At 39.5% G+C, this 14,979-nt stretch overlaps 1 protein-coding gene across 1 annotated transcript; it reads left to right on the top strand.

Annotated features, from left to right (window-relative positions):
* Positions 1–1,298: 1,298 nt before the first annotated feature.
* Positions 1,299–14,326, top strand: Ogdh (oxoglutarate dehydrogenase Nc73EF). Its single transcript, XM_022851450.2, has 9 exons — positions 1,299–2,007; positions 6,770–6,976; positions 7,491–7,602; positions 9,256–9,447; positions 9,968–10,944; positions 11,103–11,268; positions 11,498–11,720; positions 11,822–12,611; positions 12,938–14,326. Exons 1-9 carry the CDS (start codon positions 1,726–1,728, stop codon positions 13,097–13,099), a joined length of 3,111 nt encoding a protein of 1,036 aa, XP_022707185.1. The 5' UTR covers positions 1,299–1,725; the 3' UTR covers positions 13,100–14,326.
* Positions 14,327–14,979: the final 653 nt, after the last annotated feature.

Here is a 14,979-nt window from a genome sequence, read left to right as displayed (position 1 = left end):
ATATAAAGTATAAAGCGTGGTCGAACTTAATAGGGAGTTTTCCTATTGATTTCTTACCGTTTATCTAAAGTGCTGTTACCGAATGGAAATTGTTTCTAGAATAATGTAAGCAAACTTGGAGCCATAATGAAATGCTTCCTCATTATCATTTGAATTCAAACCAAGACTATCTGAAATGGGCCTGTGAGCGATTTAGGTCCTGAATTGAAACTGGACGCTTTTTATATTGAATAAGCATGACAGTTTTAAAATATGCAAAAAATCGCCTAAATATATGGTTTTATTATTATTTCTTTTTATATACTGTCGTAAAAAGGAAGCATAGGCAAAAGTTTAGATCGATGGCCTTGGTTATATATATAATGAAGGGTTTTATGGGTCAATGAGGTTCTGCTCCTCTCTATATGATACACTCTATACACATGATTGTGTAGTTAATTACACACCTAAATTTGTTTAGTTAACGGTAATGTTATAATGTATATGGATTACAAGTACCTTAATAACATCCATAATACTGAGCTTATAGCACTACTAGCAAAGACAAATCTGGTCCCCAGGGCATTTAGCTGGAAACGACTCCTTCGCGATTTACTACTTTTATAGGAAGAAAACGTTACTACGTATATATATATATATATATATAAGAGTTAAACCTATGTGCGATCGTTAGTGTATTTGTTTTTCACGTAGATATCTAAAATAGTTTAAATCGTTCTAATACATCTAATATGGGGCTAAAATCTGTTGGTGGACATTCAGGTTAAATTTTAGTTTTAAATTGACCTAATATCCTTTAAAGTATTTTTCCTTTCGTATCATTTAGTATTAGGCACCACAGTAGAACACCAGACATAAACAGAGCTAATAATAATAGTCCACTGAAATAATGTAGTAGAGATTATTTAGAATGCAGGACGCATAAATATGTACAATATTTTTAAGAAACGAGTATAAATACAGGGCGAAATAAGCTGCTCATTTTATTAAATTGTAAGACGTTTTCATTGTCGCAGAATTGCGGTGTATATATATATATACAAAATATATATACACCGCTATATAGTAAAAACTTGATAACTGATATGTCAAGCACCTTTTATCCTATATAAATATTTTAACACTATCCTGTATGTATTATATGTAAGGAGCGCCCATATACAGATACGCCACTAAAAAAAGATATCAACACCGTTGAACTTAAAGTGTACATGTCATATAGCGGTACCGAGTTCTGCGCGTTAAGCTTTAATCAATGGAACCGGGCGGGCATTCCGACCGGTCCGGCACAAGACTTGGTCGGGGTCATACACAAGGCAAGAGACCTGCTACGAGAAGCGAGCAGTACAGGCAGGCCAAGAGCAGCGACGATCTGGCTTAACCACGGATAAAGAACGCTGGCTTCTGAACAACCATAAAGTAGGACAAAATTTCGTTTTTTAGCCATTCTGACCCCTCAAGGTTAGTTTAAGGATAATAACAGACTGAAGCGAGTGCACCATCTCTCAACACGTAGTAAAAGAGAGTACCAGTATTCCGTGGCCAGCTAGTTAATCAGTTGGTTAGGTGCAGGTGGCGTTAGGACAAACGTGTAAAGCCAGTAGGAAACGAAATCGAGACCAAAATAGAAGTGCTTCTGTAGCTATCTGCGACTTCAACTGAAATCTATTGAACTATTTAGTGGTGTGCAGTTCTTGCTTGGCACTCCGTATACTTAGTGGCGGTATGGAGCGGGCCCGCACCGTCATGCGGACACTGAATCCAGCGTTACGGGCGGCTTCTCTTGGCCGAAGTCCCCGCGCCTCCTGCGGACCATCTACGTTAGCAGTAGGCCTGAATCGGGACCGATTTGGACACCATCTGCCACGACAGTCAAGTGGTAGTTATCAACAGCTGGCTAGTTATCAGACCCGTGCTGCTCAAGAACCATTTCTAAATGGCAGCAGTGGAGTGTACGTTGAGGAAATGTTCCGCGCTTGGAAATCTGATCCAAACTCTGTGCATAAGGTGAGTGTTAGTAACATTTAGCATGGAATGCTTTCAAAGCTTTCGTTATTTTTCTCTCAATTCTTGTACGGTTTCTTTGCATTCAGTGCGAGCAATCTCATGAAGTGCACACTAAGTAACTCCCTACATACGCTTAATACATACGCTTAATAATTATGTTATTTATTTTTATATGAATACTAATAAGCACATCGCGACTTCTGTTAATCACACAAATCCATAGTCCTTCTTTTCGTGCGGTTGACGTTGGTTGGAAATAATAAGTTTTGTTTCTGGTGGTGTAGACATACATACATCAACAAATACATAGGCCAGGGGGCTTACTGTTTTCTGTGTAAGAGCTTATTTGCTCTGTTTTTGCTCTAGCCGGAAGGGCATAATGATGGTAGTGGTAGTGGTAAGCATGCCTGCAGCTGTTGACATTAGCGCCAGCAAAGTCATTGCCAGGTTAGTCAGCCAGTTGGTGGCACGGCTATAGTAATGCATAGGGTAGCCGATCAAAACAGCCGCTCTGGGCCGAACAAAATCAACAACCTGGCAACTTTGGGGGCCGCCACGATATATGGCATAGAATGGTAAACAGCTATAGGGTCTATATATGTTGCTAGGTAACGTATGTAAGAATCGTCGACTGAAGTAGATACGAACTATAATTTTCGTGACCATGGAGCACGTAAGGAGTGCAAACTTTCAGTGAAATGGAACGTTCCTTTGGCGAGCAGAACCAGGTTATCTGTAACATTTTGTTGTAGGCCTGGTTCCTTGGCATCTTCTAATGCTACTAGTTAGGTTCGAAGGAGACGAAGTCAAAAGTGGTGAATTTGTTAGTTGCTTGGGCAGCGTAAATTGTACGAAGTCAAGTAAGTCTGGAAGAAAAGTACGAAAAATAAGACTTTTGCCAGCAAAAACTATGTAAACTGTAGTAGACGGTCATTTCAGTATTTTTATATACACCCACCTTCGCTTACCCTCTTGTAAAACTAGTTATTATCCGGCTAGCACATGAAACTGAGTATGCCTGTAGTACATAAACAGCACTTCAATGAGGGTTAACGGTGTACCCGAAGAAGTCAAGTGGCCCCTATAGCCTCGGTTATCGGTCATTCCCACCTGTATTTTCTAAACATCAGATAATTTTTCATCCTAGCGTTACAGTTAAAATAAATGATTTGATAATCTGATAATGTCGCACTCAGTGTTATGCGTCGAAACGTCTACTACTCTACGGATGCGGTCAATCAAATAAGTTGAACTCGCTATTTATTAAATTTTCGACTCAATGAGTGCAGAAAATAAAACCTAGATCTAATAAAAAGAATACTGAAATTGATCTGTAGAGTATCGACAAACAGAAAAGTCGTGCAGCTCTAACGTTTCGTCAAGTTCTAGAAATTTTAGAACATAAGTCAATTTGTTTAAAAAGCAACGCAATATTTACACCAAACATTTTATTCCGCCATATTGAAGAAGAGATGCTGCATTGTCAAATGAAAAACGCTGTAGGAGGGCGACGTTCTATAACGAAATGTGTTTTATGATCTATAAACTTGACTGTGAAACGATATTTCCATGAAGATACAGAACGTTCGCGGTATATTTGATTCAAGTGCAATCTGAATAGCACTGAATTACTTTAACTCACGCGTTTTCAGATTTGTGAGAAATCGCACATGTTTTCATAACATATTAATTATTACGGAATTATTTTTTTTCTAGTTTATTAAAGTGAAAATCTGAGAACATCGGTTGGCATTTGCAGACTGGCAGTAATATTTTGGTTCCTTCAACCATTCGCAAAGCGATTTTAAAAGCATATAAAATTTATTGACGCTTGAAATGAAGATAAATTATAGTAGAAATAGCGAATTATTTAATTATTTAACTACTATGATTGTAGCTTTGACGATATAACATTTTTGGGGTTTTCAATTTTTTCAGTTGTATCAGCGTAGATTTCCATTAGCTAACATAGTAGACCTTACACAATGATTTATTTCCATCTACGATAACCTGGCTATTCTGTTGTCTCGTTATCTCCCGTGAACATTTTGATTTGTATATTTCAAACAAGCTGCGCATAGTTATGGCTAGAAGAACGGTAAAATATTGTCGGATCATTTAGAACCGCAACGAAAAGATGAATATTTTCGCCAGTGAAGGCTTTTGTCGATGCATGCATTACAAGGATTTAAGTACGTAACTGCTACCTTTATACGCGGGATTGGTTCTCTCTTCCACGTTCTGTGTACGTATAGTAATATTTTTAATCATGCTATATCAGTCAACTCAACAATCAAATGCCTAGACACGGTAGACGATACTGTTCATCACAATATGCGTGAATATTCCAGGTTTTATGCACTATTCAGATTTCGGGTCCTTCTGTCCACGGAGTAACATAAATGATCACAATAGTTATGATTTTAGATTTTTTTTGTTTTTATAAATGACTCTAGCTCTCTAATCGATAACGTGTGGCCATGAACTGATCTGGTCTCAAAGATTGTTGTTACAGCTGTGCTTAAACTTCGAAAAGAGCCGTGTAAGAGTAGAATTCTAGTACCTAGACTGACACAGAGTGCGGAGTTAGTCCATAAGCACCCTGCAATCGTATTGCGTTCCTTAAGCTACAGTGAACGGGCGAAAAGCCTTAAACCAAGTGCGCGCAAAGGTGTTTTCCAAATCGGTCGCATTTTGAGATTTTGGGTAGAACCATTGTTGTGATGAAGTGTCTTTGAAGTGATTATCGCTACGGTTAGGTAAGGTGTCAAGGTTCTGTCATGGCCTAGAAATTCATTCGACTTGAATTCGATCAAAAATTTGTGGCATTATGTCAAAAGCGATTTAGCGCTGGGCAGGAGGCTCCACAACCTTCAACAAAATACGGTGCTTTAAGTGTGGGCCCAGGACATGGCTATGACGGAGATGATGCGAAAGTGTGATTTAGCTGAAATGTGATATTATACTGTTAGCCCCTCAATTTGCAAACATTGTAGGTTTATTAAATTCGTACATATGACATACAGATGACTTTTGAGCACAGTCTAATTTTCACAAGCACAAATTGTTGTGCGTGGTATCGTAAATCTTCATTTCGTGTCTATATAGTTTCTAAAAGCTGTTGAAAGCGGTGTTTGAAAGCGGTTGAATCATTGTTAGACAAGGATTAAACGTTTTTTCACTAGAATTAAAAAAAATTCTCTCGAACTGAAAATAGCTGTCATCATCGTAAGCTTGCCACGCTATAATAGGTATATTATCTGAAGAATGCCATTGTATTATTACGTGATGTAATACATTCGCCGACCCACTAAGGCGCATTATCGGCGTTGAGGTAAAATTTCTTTTGGGGGTTAACACCCGTTGGGTTATGTTTATCCTCATACGCCGCTCCGTATCATGCTGCAATAATATGAGGACTATGGAATCCGTTTCAGTCAAAAGGCTTCGGCTAGGTTGCAATCTAGATAAACACCTCTCCGAAACCATTCGAAATGTTTTCGAGTTAATTCCCTTTGTCCGGTGTGTTTATCGCATGCGGTGACATTAACTATCTTTTTTAAGGACACAAGGCTTGGGATTCTGATATTTGGGTTGGTTATGAATGCATTAGGAGGCTTTAACGAACAGAATGTGAAAGATGTGTCAGGTTATTTCCTGCTGAAGCTAGGAAACGTGTAAACCTATAGTGTGGTGCACACAAATTTAATAAAACCCTGTTAATAAAAATTAAAAGAACCGTTTTTCTATAAATGATATGTCTATATGTATATGATTATTTATTAGAATTTTTGAATATTATTTTTATGAAAATCGGAAATCCGTGATATTCAGATTCAATAGATATTGACTTTTTCTTTCAGAGCCATATTTAACAAATATATAATCATTCGGTGCATCTAGTGGGCTCGTTCTACGAATTATTATTATTACGGTGTTTGTTTTTTAGAAAATAACTACACCACTAACATATGCCACTGGTGTAAAAAGGTTGTCATTGTGCTTCAAATGCATCTAATTGTTACTTTTATTCTATACAAGGTTTTATACAAATTTTTCAGAATATGATATAGGTTGTCAAAAGCAATATATTTCTCATGAAACCATAAGGCTTTATGTTAGAAAAGTAGCAATTTTTTTAGTTTTCCAATAATTGCAATAGACGTTTGAAATATCATTATACTGGGCGCTTGGTGTTACTGAAAAAGAGTCAACAGTGAGGTATATAGTATTTCAAAGGATCTATGCAGCCCTAATAGAGTGTAAAGCGCCAGGGACACGTTTGTGTGGCTTTACATCATCAACCTCAAGGCACAGTTTCATTACTATTTTAGAATTAACTTATGAATATCTGCATACTGCGCAGTTACGGCTGAACTTTCGTCAATATATTCTAAATGGTCCTTATAATGATATAGCCTTTAGAGAACCCATTAGTGAAGAAAACCATTAGTTCCATGCAAAGACTGAAACTATACGTGTATATATGTGTACAGAATATATATACAATCATGATGGCTTGACAGTTGTCATATTTTACTTGATTACTATTTGACGAGATGAAAGCACAGAAGTTCTCTGCATTTTAAGAAAATAATGCCTCAGCGTTCAATGCTTCTATTGCACAGAATATTTTTGACAAAAAAAAAACTCTGCTGCGAGTTTTAAGGCACCCCATATTAATGTACACTCGCTTTTCTCTAATCTTTACTGAGTAATTGGTCCTTTTGTTAATATTTTCTCTTCGTCATTATCTATTTAGTCATGGGACGTTTTCTTCCGAGCAGCTGCTGCAGGACATGGTCCTGGCCAAGCTTATACAACACCTCCGACACTGGTATCGATGGGCATTGCCGCTGCACCTCAGCAGGTACCTGTCGGTCCCTCGTCTTCGATCGGAGTCGTTCCAGCAGCTCCTCGCGATATCGAGGACCATCTCTCTGTGCAGGCTATCATTCGCTCATACCAGGTATTTGTGAGTCAAAACTCGTTAGTTTTGCCTAGAGGCTCATATGCGTGTTTAAATGGAAATAAAAAAAACTGTCGTCTTTCTGGTCAATACACCGATTTACAAAGTTTAACAAACAATTAATTTAGTATTGTGGCGTGTTCTTAATCAAATTGTGGCCCTTAATCCTCCAGCGTCATCGGTTTTCAGATGTGTACTGAATCTCAATTTAAAACATACGAATTTTTAAAAGAAATATTATTATAGGAATAGCGTCCATTTATGACTGCTGTGACCGCTTCACAGCAACGCATGGTCGAAGTGTATTTTCCGAATAACAAATATCTTTTTAGGTAACCACATATGTAAATAAAATACTCACTTTTACCAAAAATTCTTTAGGGTGACATGCGCGAAATGTTTTTTGCATCTTCCGCGCGTTTTCATTTCTGGGCCATTTAATGATTAGTGCAGTTAGTATCAGTTAATCATGACTGTAATATTATTTGTGTTGTTGATTACTGTGTTAATTTAGGTACGAGGTCACTTTGCTGCTAATCTCGACCCACTGGGCATCCTGCCGGTACCACCCATAGGATCAAACGGCCTTAAAGAACCAGAGAGCGTTCTTCGTGGTTATAAGCTAGGTAGGCGTTAGGCCCACTAATCGAGGGCCACACAGAGGACGAGTTGATGTTATTACTAACGCAGTGTGTGTTTTGCCGTTGTTTTGCTTGATGTCTCTTTTACACGCGGCTTCTTCGTGTTGCCTTCGATTTGGGGCTAACTTCATTAAATCTACCAACTACCTGCATCGCATCGCACTTCGCCGCCTACACCAACCTCATCCACTATAATTTAATCCGAACTAATCATCATTGATTTTATTATTACACCGCTCAACAAATACCTTTAAATACCTCCTGCAATTAACATCCGCCTGTACTCAAAATGCTCGACTCGTTTGACCCTTACTAACAAACCCGGAAATACTGACTATCTTTATCTAATTGCTAAATTCATTGCATCACCGGACTTTGTGTGGACTCATAATGTGAACGAGGGATGTTCGAACGGGTGCAAAACTTGATCCAATGAACAAACAAATACTAAAACTAACGCTTTCGCCATCTCCGTGCCCGTATATATAAAAATAATCGTCACTATTTTTGTTATATTGCTTTTTATGTATTGGGAATGGGGATCGGGACCGGTTTGCATCCAATGCTGAGACATGCTCATTTTTTATATTTACGGCTGTTCTGATTTTCACCTAAATTTGAAAATTGCGCTTTCTGCTATGTTACCACTACGTAACACTATTCTCGGGCCATGCTTGCTTGAGATGATTAGATCAGGGGTCACTTCTATGCAAACCTCGACCCGCTTGGTATCAGCAGATTGGAACGTACCTCTGGAGATGTGGGACGCTACAAGGCCAACTTCGGTACGTGGTTTCAAGCCGGTCTAATGTTCACACCAGAAAATGCTCAGCTGATTGTTTTTCAATTGCTTGTGGGGGTTTCTTCTGTACTGATATCTATATTCCTCTAGATACCAGTGTCTTAATTTATACATGCTTGCACTGTTCAATCGTCAGTTTTTTTCTTAGAATTGAGCAATCCCAACAATTATTTCCTTGTTGAATCGAGCATTTTTACTCTTAAATTCAAGAACATTTTGTTTGTCAGTCTTGCACAAGATCGAGGCTTTGCTTAAACCGGGCAATGGCGGCGCATCTCCTTAATGAAAGCGTATAAAAACGAAACTAATATCACAGACGAGGAGAATGACATTTGGCAAGATTCCGAAAATCTTCTCGATTCGAAAAATCGTAATTCCGAAAATTTCGAAGTCCAGAAGTTTCGATAAAGATAAAAACCGCCCAGATTTTTAGTAATAAACATGTTAGCTGCTCTATTTTCTTTAGACTCGCTTGGCTTCTAGAGTATCCATTACACTGATTCTTGTGCTCACAGCATGAACGAAATTTAAATAAATCTGTTTCTCCTGTGGTGTCGTCCAAAAGTCACCGATTGTATTATTAGCTGCCAAACATAGTTAGTTACCATTAGTAACTAAACAGCTAAATTACTGAGTAATAAGGAAGAGAGCTTTTTCCTTACATTTATTTTTCTTAATATCTTTTGTTTTTCTAAAATTGTTTCCTTAGTGGCTGCGTTTGTTTGAAAATTTGTCATTGATTAAACATTATTTGGTGTAGAAAAGGTACCTGTAGTATACGATAGTTTTCGGATCCAGTACTTATATACTTTACTTTCGGTGTTACAATATTTCAGACGATAAAGACATGGACCGCATGTTTAAGTTACCTTCTACAACGTACATTGGCGGAAGTGAAGGGGTACTACCGCTTCGTGAAATTTTGCGTCGGCTGGAAAATGTCTATTGCGGATCTATCGGTGTCGAGTATATGTTTATTAACGATCTGGATCAGTGTAATTGGATCCGTGAGAAGTTTGAAACTCCTGGTTAGTACGGTTAGAACTTGGTCGTATGTATTGCACGGATAGACCATAAAAGAAACAGTTTGAGGCAAACCAGCCTACATGGCATTTCCTGTAAGGTTAATCATTAAAGTCTATACAGATACTTCAGATCCACTCCAGAAGCCCTAGAGAGTCAAGGTTATTTGATATTAAAAAGGCATTACAACAAATAGCAATTAAATGAGCCTAGATTGCTTTTAGTGTAATGTAATCGGATTATTACATGCGGCTTTATTTGGAAGCGGAACGCGTTAGCGGTGGACGTGACGTGCCTCTTCGAGCAACAAATTAATACGAATAATTTAGTTGAGGTACAATAAAAGCCGGTATGATGAATCGGTTTGCCGCTTCTTAGCTAAAACTTCGTCCGTTTGGCGCATATTTTAAATGTGAGTTTCTTTTCCATAATCACTGATATTTTTCATTCTTCCGGGAATGCGGGCCCATATGTTTGTTATTGTCTACAGTATAATGAGCCTATAACCGTGGGTGTCGTTTCCAGGTGTGATGAACCTGAACGCTGACAAAAAGAAACTTCTAATGAAACGTCTGCTGCGGTCGACGAAGTTTGAAGAGTTTCTTGCTAAGAAGTGGGTGTCTGAAAAGCGTTTCGGTCTTGAAGGCTGCGAGGTACTGATTCCGGCTATGAAAACCGTTATTGACCGTTCCTCGGAACTCGGAGTCGATTCTATCGTTATGGGAATGCCGCATCGTGGCCGCCTTAATGTTCTGGCCAATGTATGCCGTAAACCGCTCGAAATTATTTTCACACAGTTCTCATCTCTCACACCAGCCGACGAGGGTTCCGGAGACGTCAAGTATCACTTGGGCATGAGTCACGAGCGACTCAATCGTCAATCGAACCGCAATATGAAAATGTCGGTTGTAGCCAATCCATCACACTTGGAAGCGGTTGATCCAGTTGTGTTGGGCAAGACTCGCGCTGAACAGTTTTATCGAGGTGACACGCAGGGCAAAAAGGTAATGTCCATGGTACTCCATGGAGACGCAGCTTTTTCGGGTCAGGGTATCGTATACGAGACGATGCACATGTCGGAACTTCCTGATTACCGTACCCATGGTACCATCCATATTGTTGTCAACAACCAAATCGGATTTACGACCGACCCCCGTTCGTCCCGCTCTTCGCCGTACTGTACAGACGTTGCCCGCGTTGTGAATGCACCCGTGTTTCATGTTAACGCTGATGATCCCGAAGCTGTGATGCATGTGTGCAATGTGGCTGCTGAATGGCGTGCGAAATTCGAAAAGGACTGTGTCATTGATCTTGTGTGTTATAGACGTAATGGCCATAACGAAGTGGACGAACCAATGTTTACCCAACCGCTCATGTATCAAAAGATTCGCAAACATAAGGGTACGCTCGACTTGTACACTAAGAAGCTCGTTGACGAAGGCGTCGTTACGGAAAGCGTCCTTGAGGAAGAAAAGCATAGATATGAGGCCATACTTCAGGAGGTGAGGGCTAACATAAAAACGGATTTTCATCTATAACATTGCTTTGTATTTCGGACGGACTTAGCTGTTTAGTATATTTTACATAATGCAAGTGTATAATATTATTGGAAACGAAGCAAGGGGTTTAAAAACTAGACTTTTCATTTTGGTGTCAATAGGCCTATACGAATGCTCAAAAAGAAACACAAACGCGCAACCGTGACTGGCTAGATTCACCTTGGAGCGGCTTTTTCGGCGATCGTTCACCTCTTGTTTGCGATCCAAGCGGTGTCTCCGAAGCTGTTCTCAAGCACATTGGATCCGTGTTTTCTTCACCTCCACCAGGTAGCGCATTGTATACTCAAATAGACACATTACTTAATTATATGCCCTGTTCAGCTGCTTCATAATGATCACTATCTGCTTTTTACAAACTTAAACACGAGTTGTGGAGCCATTATTTAAACTGGATTGTTCGATATTTGATTTGGTGTTTAATGTTGGATTCAATGTTAGGTATTCGTTAACAATGTTAATCGAGATCAAATAATTATTGTAACCTCCCATATTGCAGGCAATTTTGCTATTCACCCTGGCATCAAGCGTATTCTGAAAGCGCGTTTGGACATGGTAGAACAACGAACGGTCGACTGGGCTTTAGGCGAAGCCCTGGCGTTTGGCTCACTTCTTAAACAAGGCATTCACGTCCGTCTTTCTGGTCAAGATGTGGAACGAGGAACCTTCTCACACCGTCACCACGTGCTCCACCATCAAACACAGGACAAGACTACATACAGGTATGCAGCAGCAGAAGTGACAGGTGTTGTGTACATACTGCATAGTGTTATGAATAAACTTGCCTAATTCATGCATGGGCGTACCTGAACATTATTTTCAGGCCACTATGCCACCTGTGGCCGGACCAAGCTCCATACACTGTGTGCAACTCGTCTCTGTCTGAATATGGCATCCTCGGCTTCGAATTGGGCTTCTCCATGACGAACCCGAACGCCCTTGTCATGTGGGAGGCACAATTTGGCGATTTTATGAACACAGCTCAATGCATTATTGATCAGTTCGTGTCATCCGGCCAGGCCAAGTGGGTACGTCAATCGGGGCTTGTCATGATGTTGCCCCACGGCATGGAAGGAATGGGACCAGAGCATTCTTCAGCCCGTCCTGAACGTTTCCTTCAGCTCTGCTCCGAAGAACCTGATCACTTCCCCGACGACGCTGCTAATGCCGAGTTCTTCATGAAGCAACTCTATGATTGTAACATGATTGTTGTAAATTGTACAACACCGGCAAACTATTTTCATGTATTGCGGCGACAAATCATGCTGCCTTTTCGTAAGCCACTAATTGTCTTTACTCCGAAGAGCCTTTTACGTCATCCCGAGGCTAAGAGCAGTTTTGACGATATGATCGAAGGGACAGAATTCAAGCGAGTTATTCCGGACCAGGGATTAGCTGAGAACAACACTTCGTCTGTGAAAAAGTTACTATTTTGCACGGGTAAGGTATACTACGATTTGAAAAAAGCGCGTGCCGATGCCGACAAAGTTTCTGATGTAGCTCTAGTACGTGTAGAACAATTGTGTCCGTTCCCTTTTGATCTTATCAAGGCCGAGATCGAAAAGTACCCCAACGCTCACATTCAGTGGGTGCAGGAAGAACATAAGAACCAGGTTGGTGTGTTTATTATGTACATGATTATGTAAATCTTAACAATGTAAGGAAAATCATGGTAAAAAAAAAATATTGAATGAATTGTTGTGTTTAGCAGAATCTGTCAGAATCTTTAGGTCTGTAGCAGAAATCTTTAGGTCGATGTTAATGGACTTTTTTTCAATAGGAGGTAGTGGGAACGAAATTTGCTCAAATTGTGTTAAACATATTTAATAGAAGCTAAACGTTGTACGATAGCAAAGCTTCGGCGAACTAATTCGCTTCATCCAGTCAAAATTCCTGGTCAGTACATGTGATTACAATCATTTTTTTTTTTAACTTCCAGGGATACTGGGCCTTTGTTCAGCCGCGTATTAACATCTGCACGGGCTACCGACGACCTGCCTATTATGTAGGCCGTGGTGTTTCGCCCTCAACAGCTACTGGCAGCAAATACATCCATAAAAAAGAATTCGAAACTTTCATGGAGGATGCTATGGATTACTAGAGATCTATTAAAAATATGAACACATCTGTGGCACATCTAGCTCGCCTGGTCGAATCATATTTAACAAGCAATGATGTGGAAAAGAACTGTCTTTTTTTTAGATACACTAGAACGGGGTTCCACCATACCAGCTGTACGGTTGGAATTGAGCTCCCATCTACAAGAGACTCCTGCAACGTCAAATCTTAAAAAGTATCCAAAAACAAGAGTGATTTCTTTGAACGACACGGACACTTTGATGTTGTAAAGCGGGTTTAGGCAAAAAAATTTTGTTAGAGATTTCGTAACTTCAGTAATATGGCTTGTTATTATTCTCATTGCAAATTCATATTCTATTTCTTTAGACTTAAGTGTAGATAAATGTAAGATTTACTGTTGATTCTATTCCTGGTAGCTTTAGCAGCATTTGATCAAGTTGTAGCTGCTGTTGAAGACATTAATGATTTATTAATGATAATTGTAGTAATAATAGCAAATTCTAATAAGGGTAAGACATATTAAAACAATTATATATATAAGCAATGAATGGCCATGCGGACAAGTAGATCCAATTAATGTTAAAAAAAGCAAACAAGTGGAGGGGGTAATGGCGCTAAATACTTTAGACAGTACAAGAATGACAAGCGTTAGTGAGATGGCACAAACGAACTGCCCCGGTGTAACATACGCTTCCTATTTTTTTCCGATCAATAATTCATTACTGAAGGAACTTTGATTAACTGAGTATTCCACGACCTGGATTTACTGCTTCTAGTAATTATAGTTTCACGGACCCTAATGTGAAATTTCTAGAACGGAAGCTTATGGAAGTAGGACCTATTGGTCTTCATTATATTATGTTTAGGAAGCAGAATATTCTTTAAGGCATCGTATTGACTAAAAATTATCGCGTCGCTTATGTGTGAGATGTTACTCTTTACAATGTAACCCCACCGTGATTTTTGCGGACATGAGTAACAGCTAGCCGAACCGTTTAGCCTAATTCTGAGGCTTAAAGCATTACTCCTGCGAGTGATGAGAAACTACTGAACCAGCAGAACCGAGAAGGACCATTTATTATTTAATATATCTCTGCAAATATGTACTTACTCCCATTTACGGTGACACTGGCTCAGTCCACCAATTACGACTTACCGGAGATGTACATTAAACTTGTTGACTGAATTAATAAATTAATTGAAAAAGCTCGGAAATAAAGAGCAGCGAAGGCTATTGCACTTCAGTAAATATTGTATTTGTTTTTTGCCTGCGCAAGACACCACATGTATTTGTTTTACCTGCGCAAGACACTACATGTGTTTACTATTATTATTGTAATTTGTTTAGTATACGTGTTATATAAGTTATTTACATTTTCTAGGTAAAGCCTGTCCATATCTGTGCATAGGGAGTTATTGGGGTCGATGAATTCGCAGCTCGCCAACAACAGCTACGCAAAATAGACGACGATGTTCGACGTTGATTAGCTCGTGGGAGACATGTGGATGCATGCGATGCGGGTGCACTAGAAGCAGGCCCTTCGCACATCACGATAGCTTTACCGTTGGCCCCCAGCCGACCCGCCGCAGCAAAATAATTCAGCGCTAGCCAAACGGACTTTACTGCTGTAAACTGTTAGGAGTGGCCACTACATCAGCTTTTTCGGTAGAACTTTCGGACCCAACGTGAGAGGCGACTTTCGAAGCAATTTGAGCACGGGTGAATAAGCTGAAAGATTCTAAAAAAAAAGGTGATTCACAGCCAGTCTGAGTAATAAATCCATAAAAGACGCCAGAAAAAGGTTTTCATGCATTCATTCAAGGCCTTCGAAATCTTATAGGACAACAAATATTTATCACTGGGACTGCTCCAGCTAATTTTGAGGATCCTGCAGAACCCTT

The sequence above is a fragment of the Varroa jacobsoni genome, unplaced genomic scaffold (assembly GCF_002532875.2).
Source record: "Varroa jacobsoni isolate VJ856 unplaced genomic scaffold, vjacob_1.0 contig00224, whole genome shotgun sequence".
NCBI classification, from domain to species: Eukaryota; Metazoa; Arthropoda; class Arachnida; order Mesostigmata; family Varroidae; genus Varroa; species Varroa jacobsoni.
Note: the sequence above shows the minus strand (reverse complement) of the source record. Positions and strands in the feature narration are given on the sequence as shown.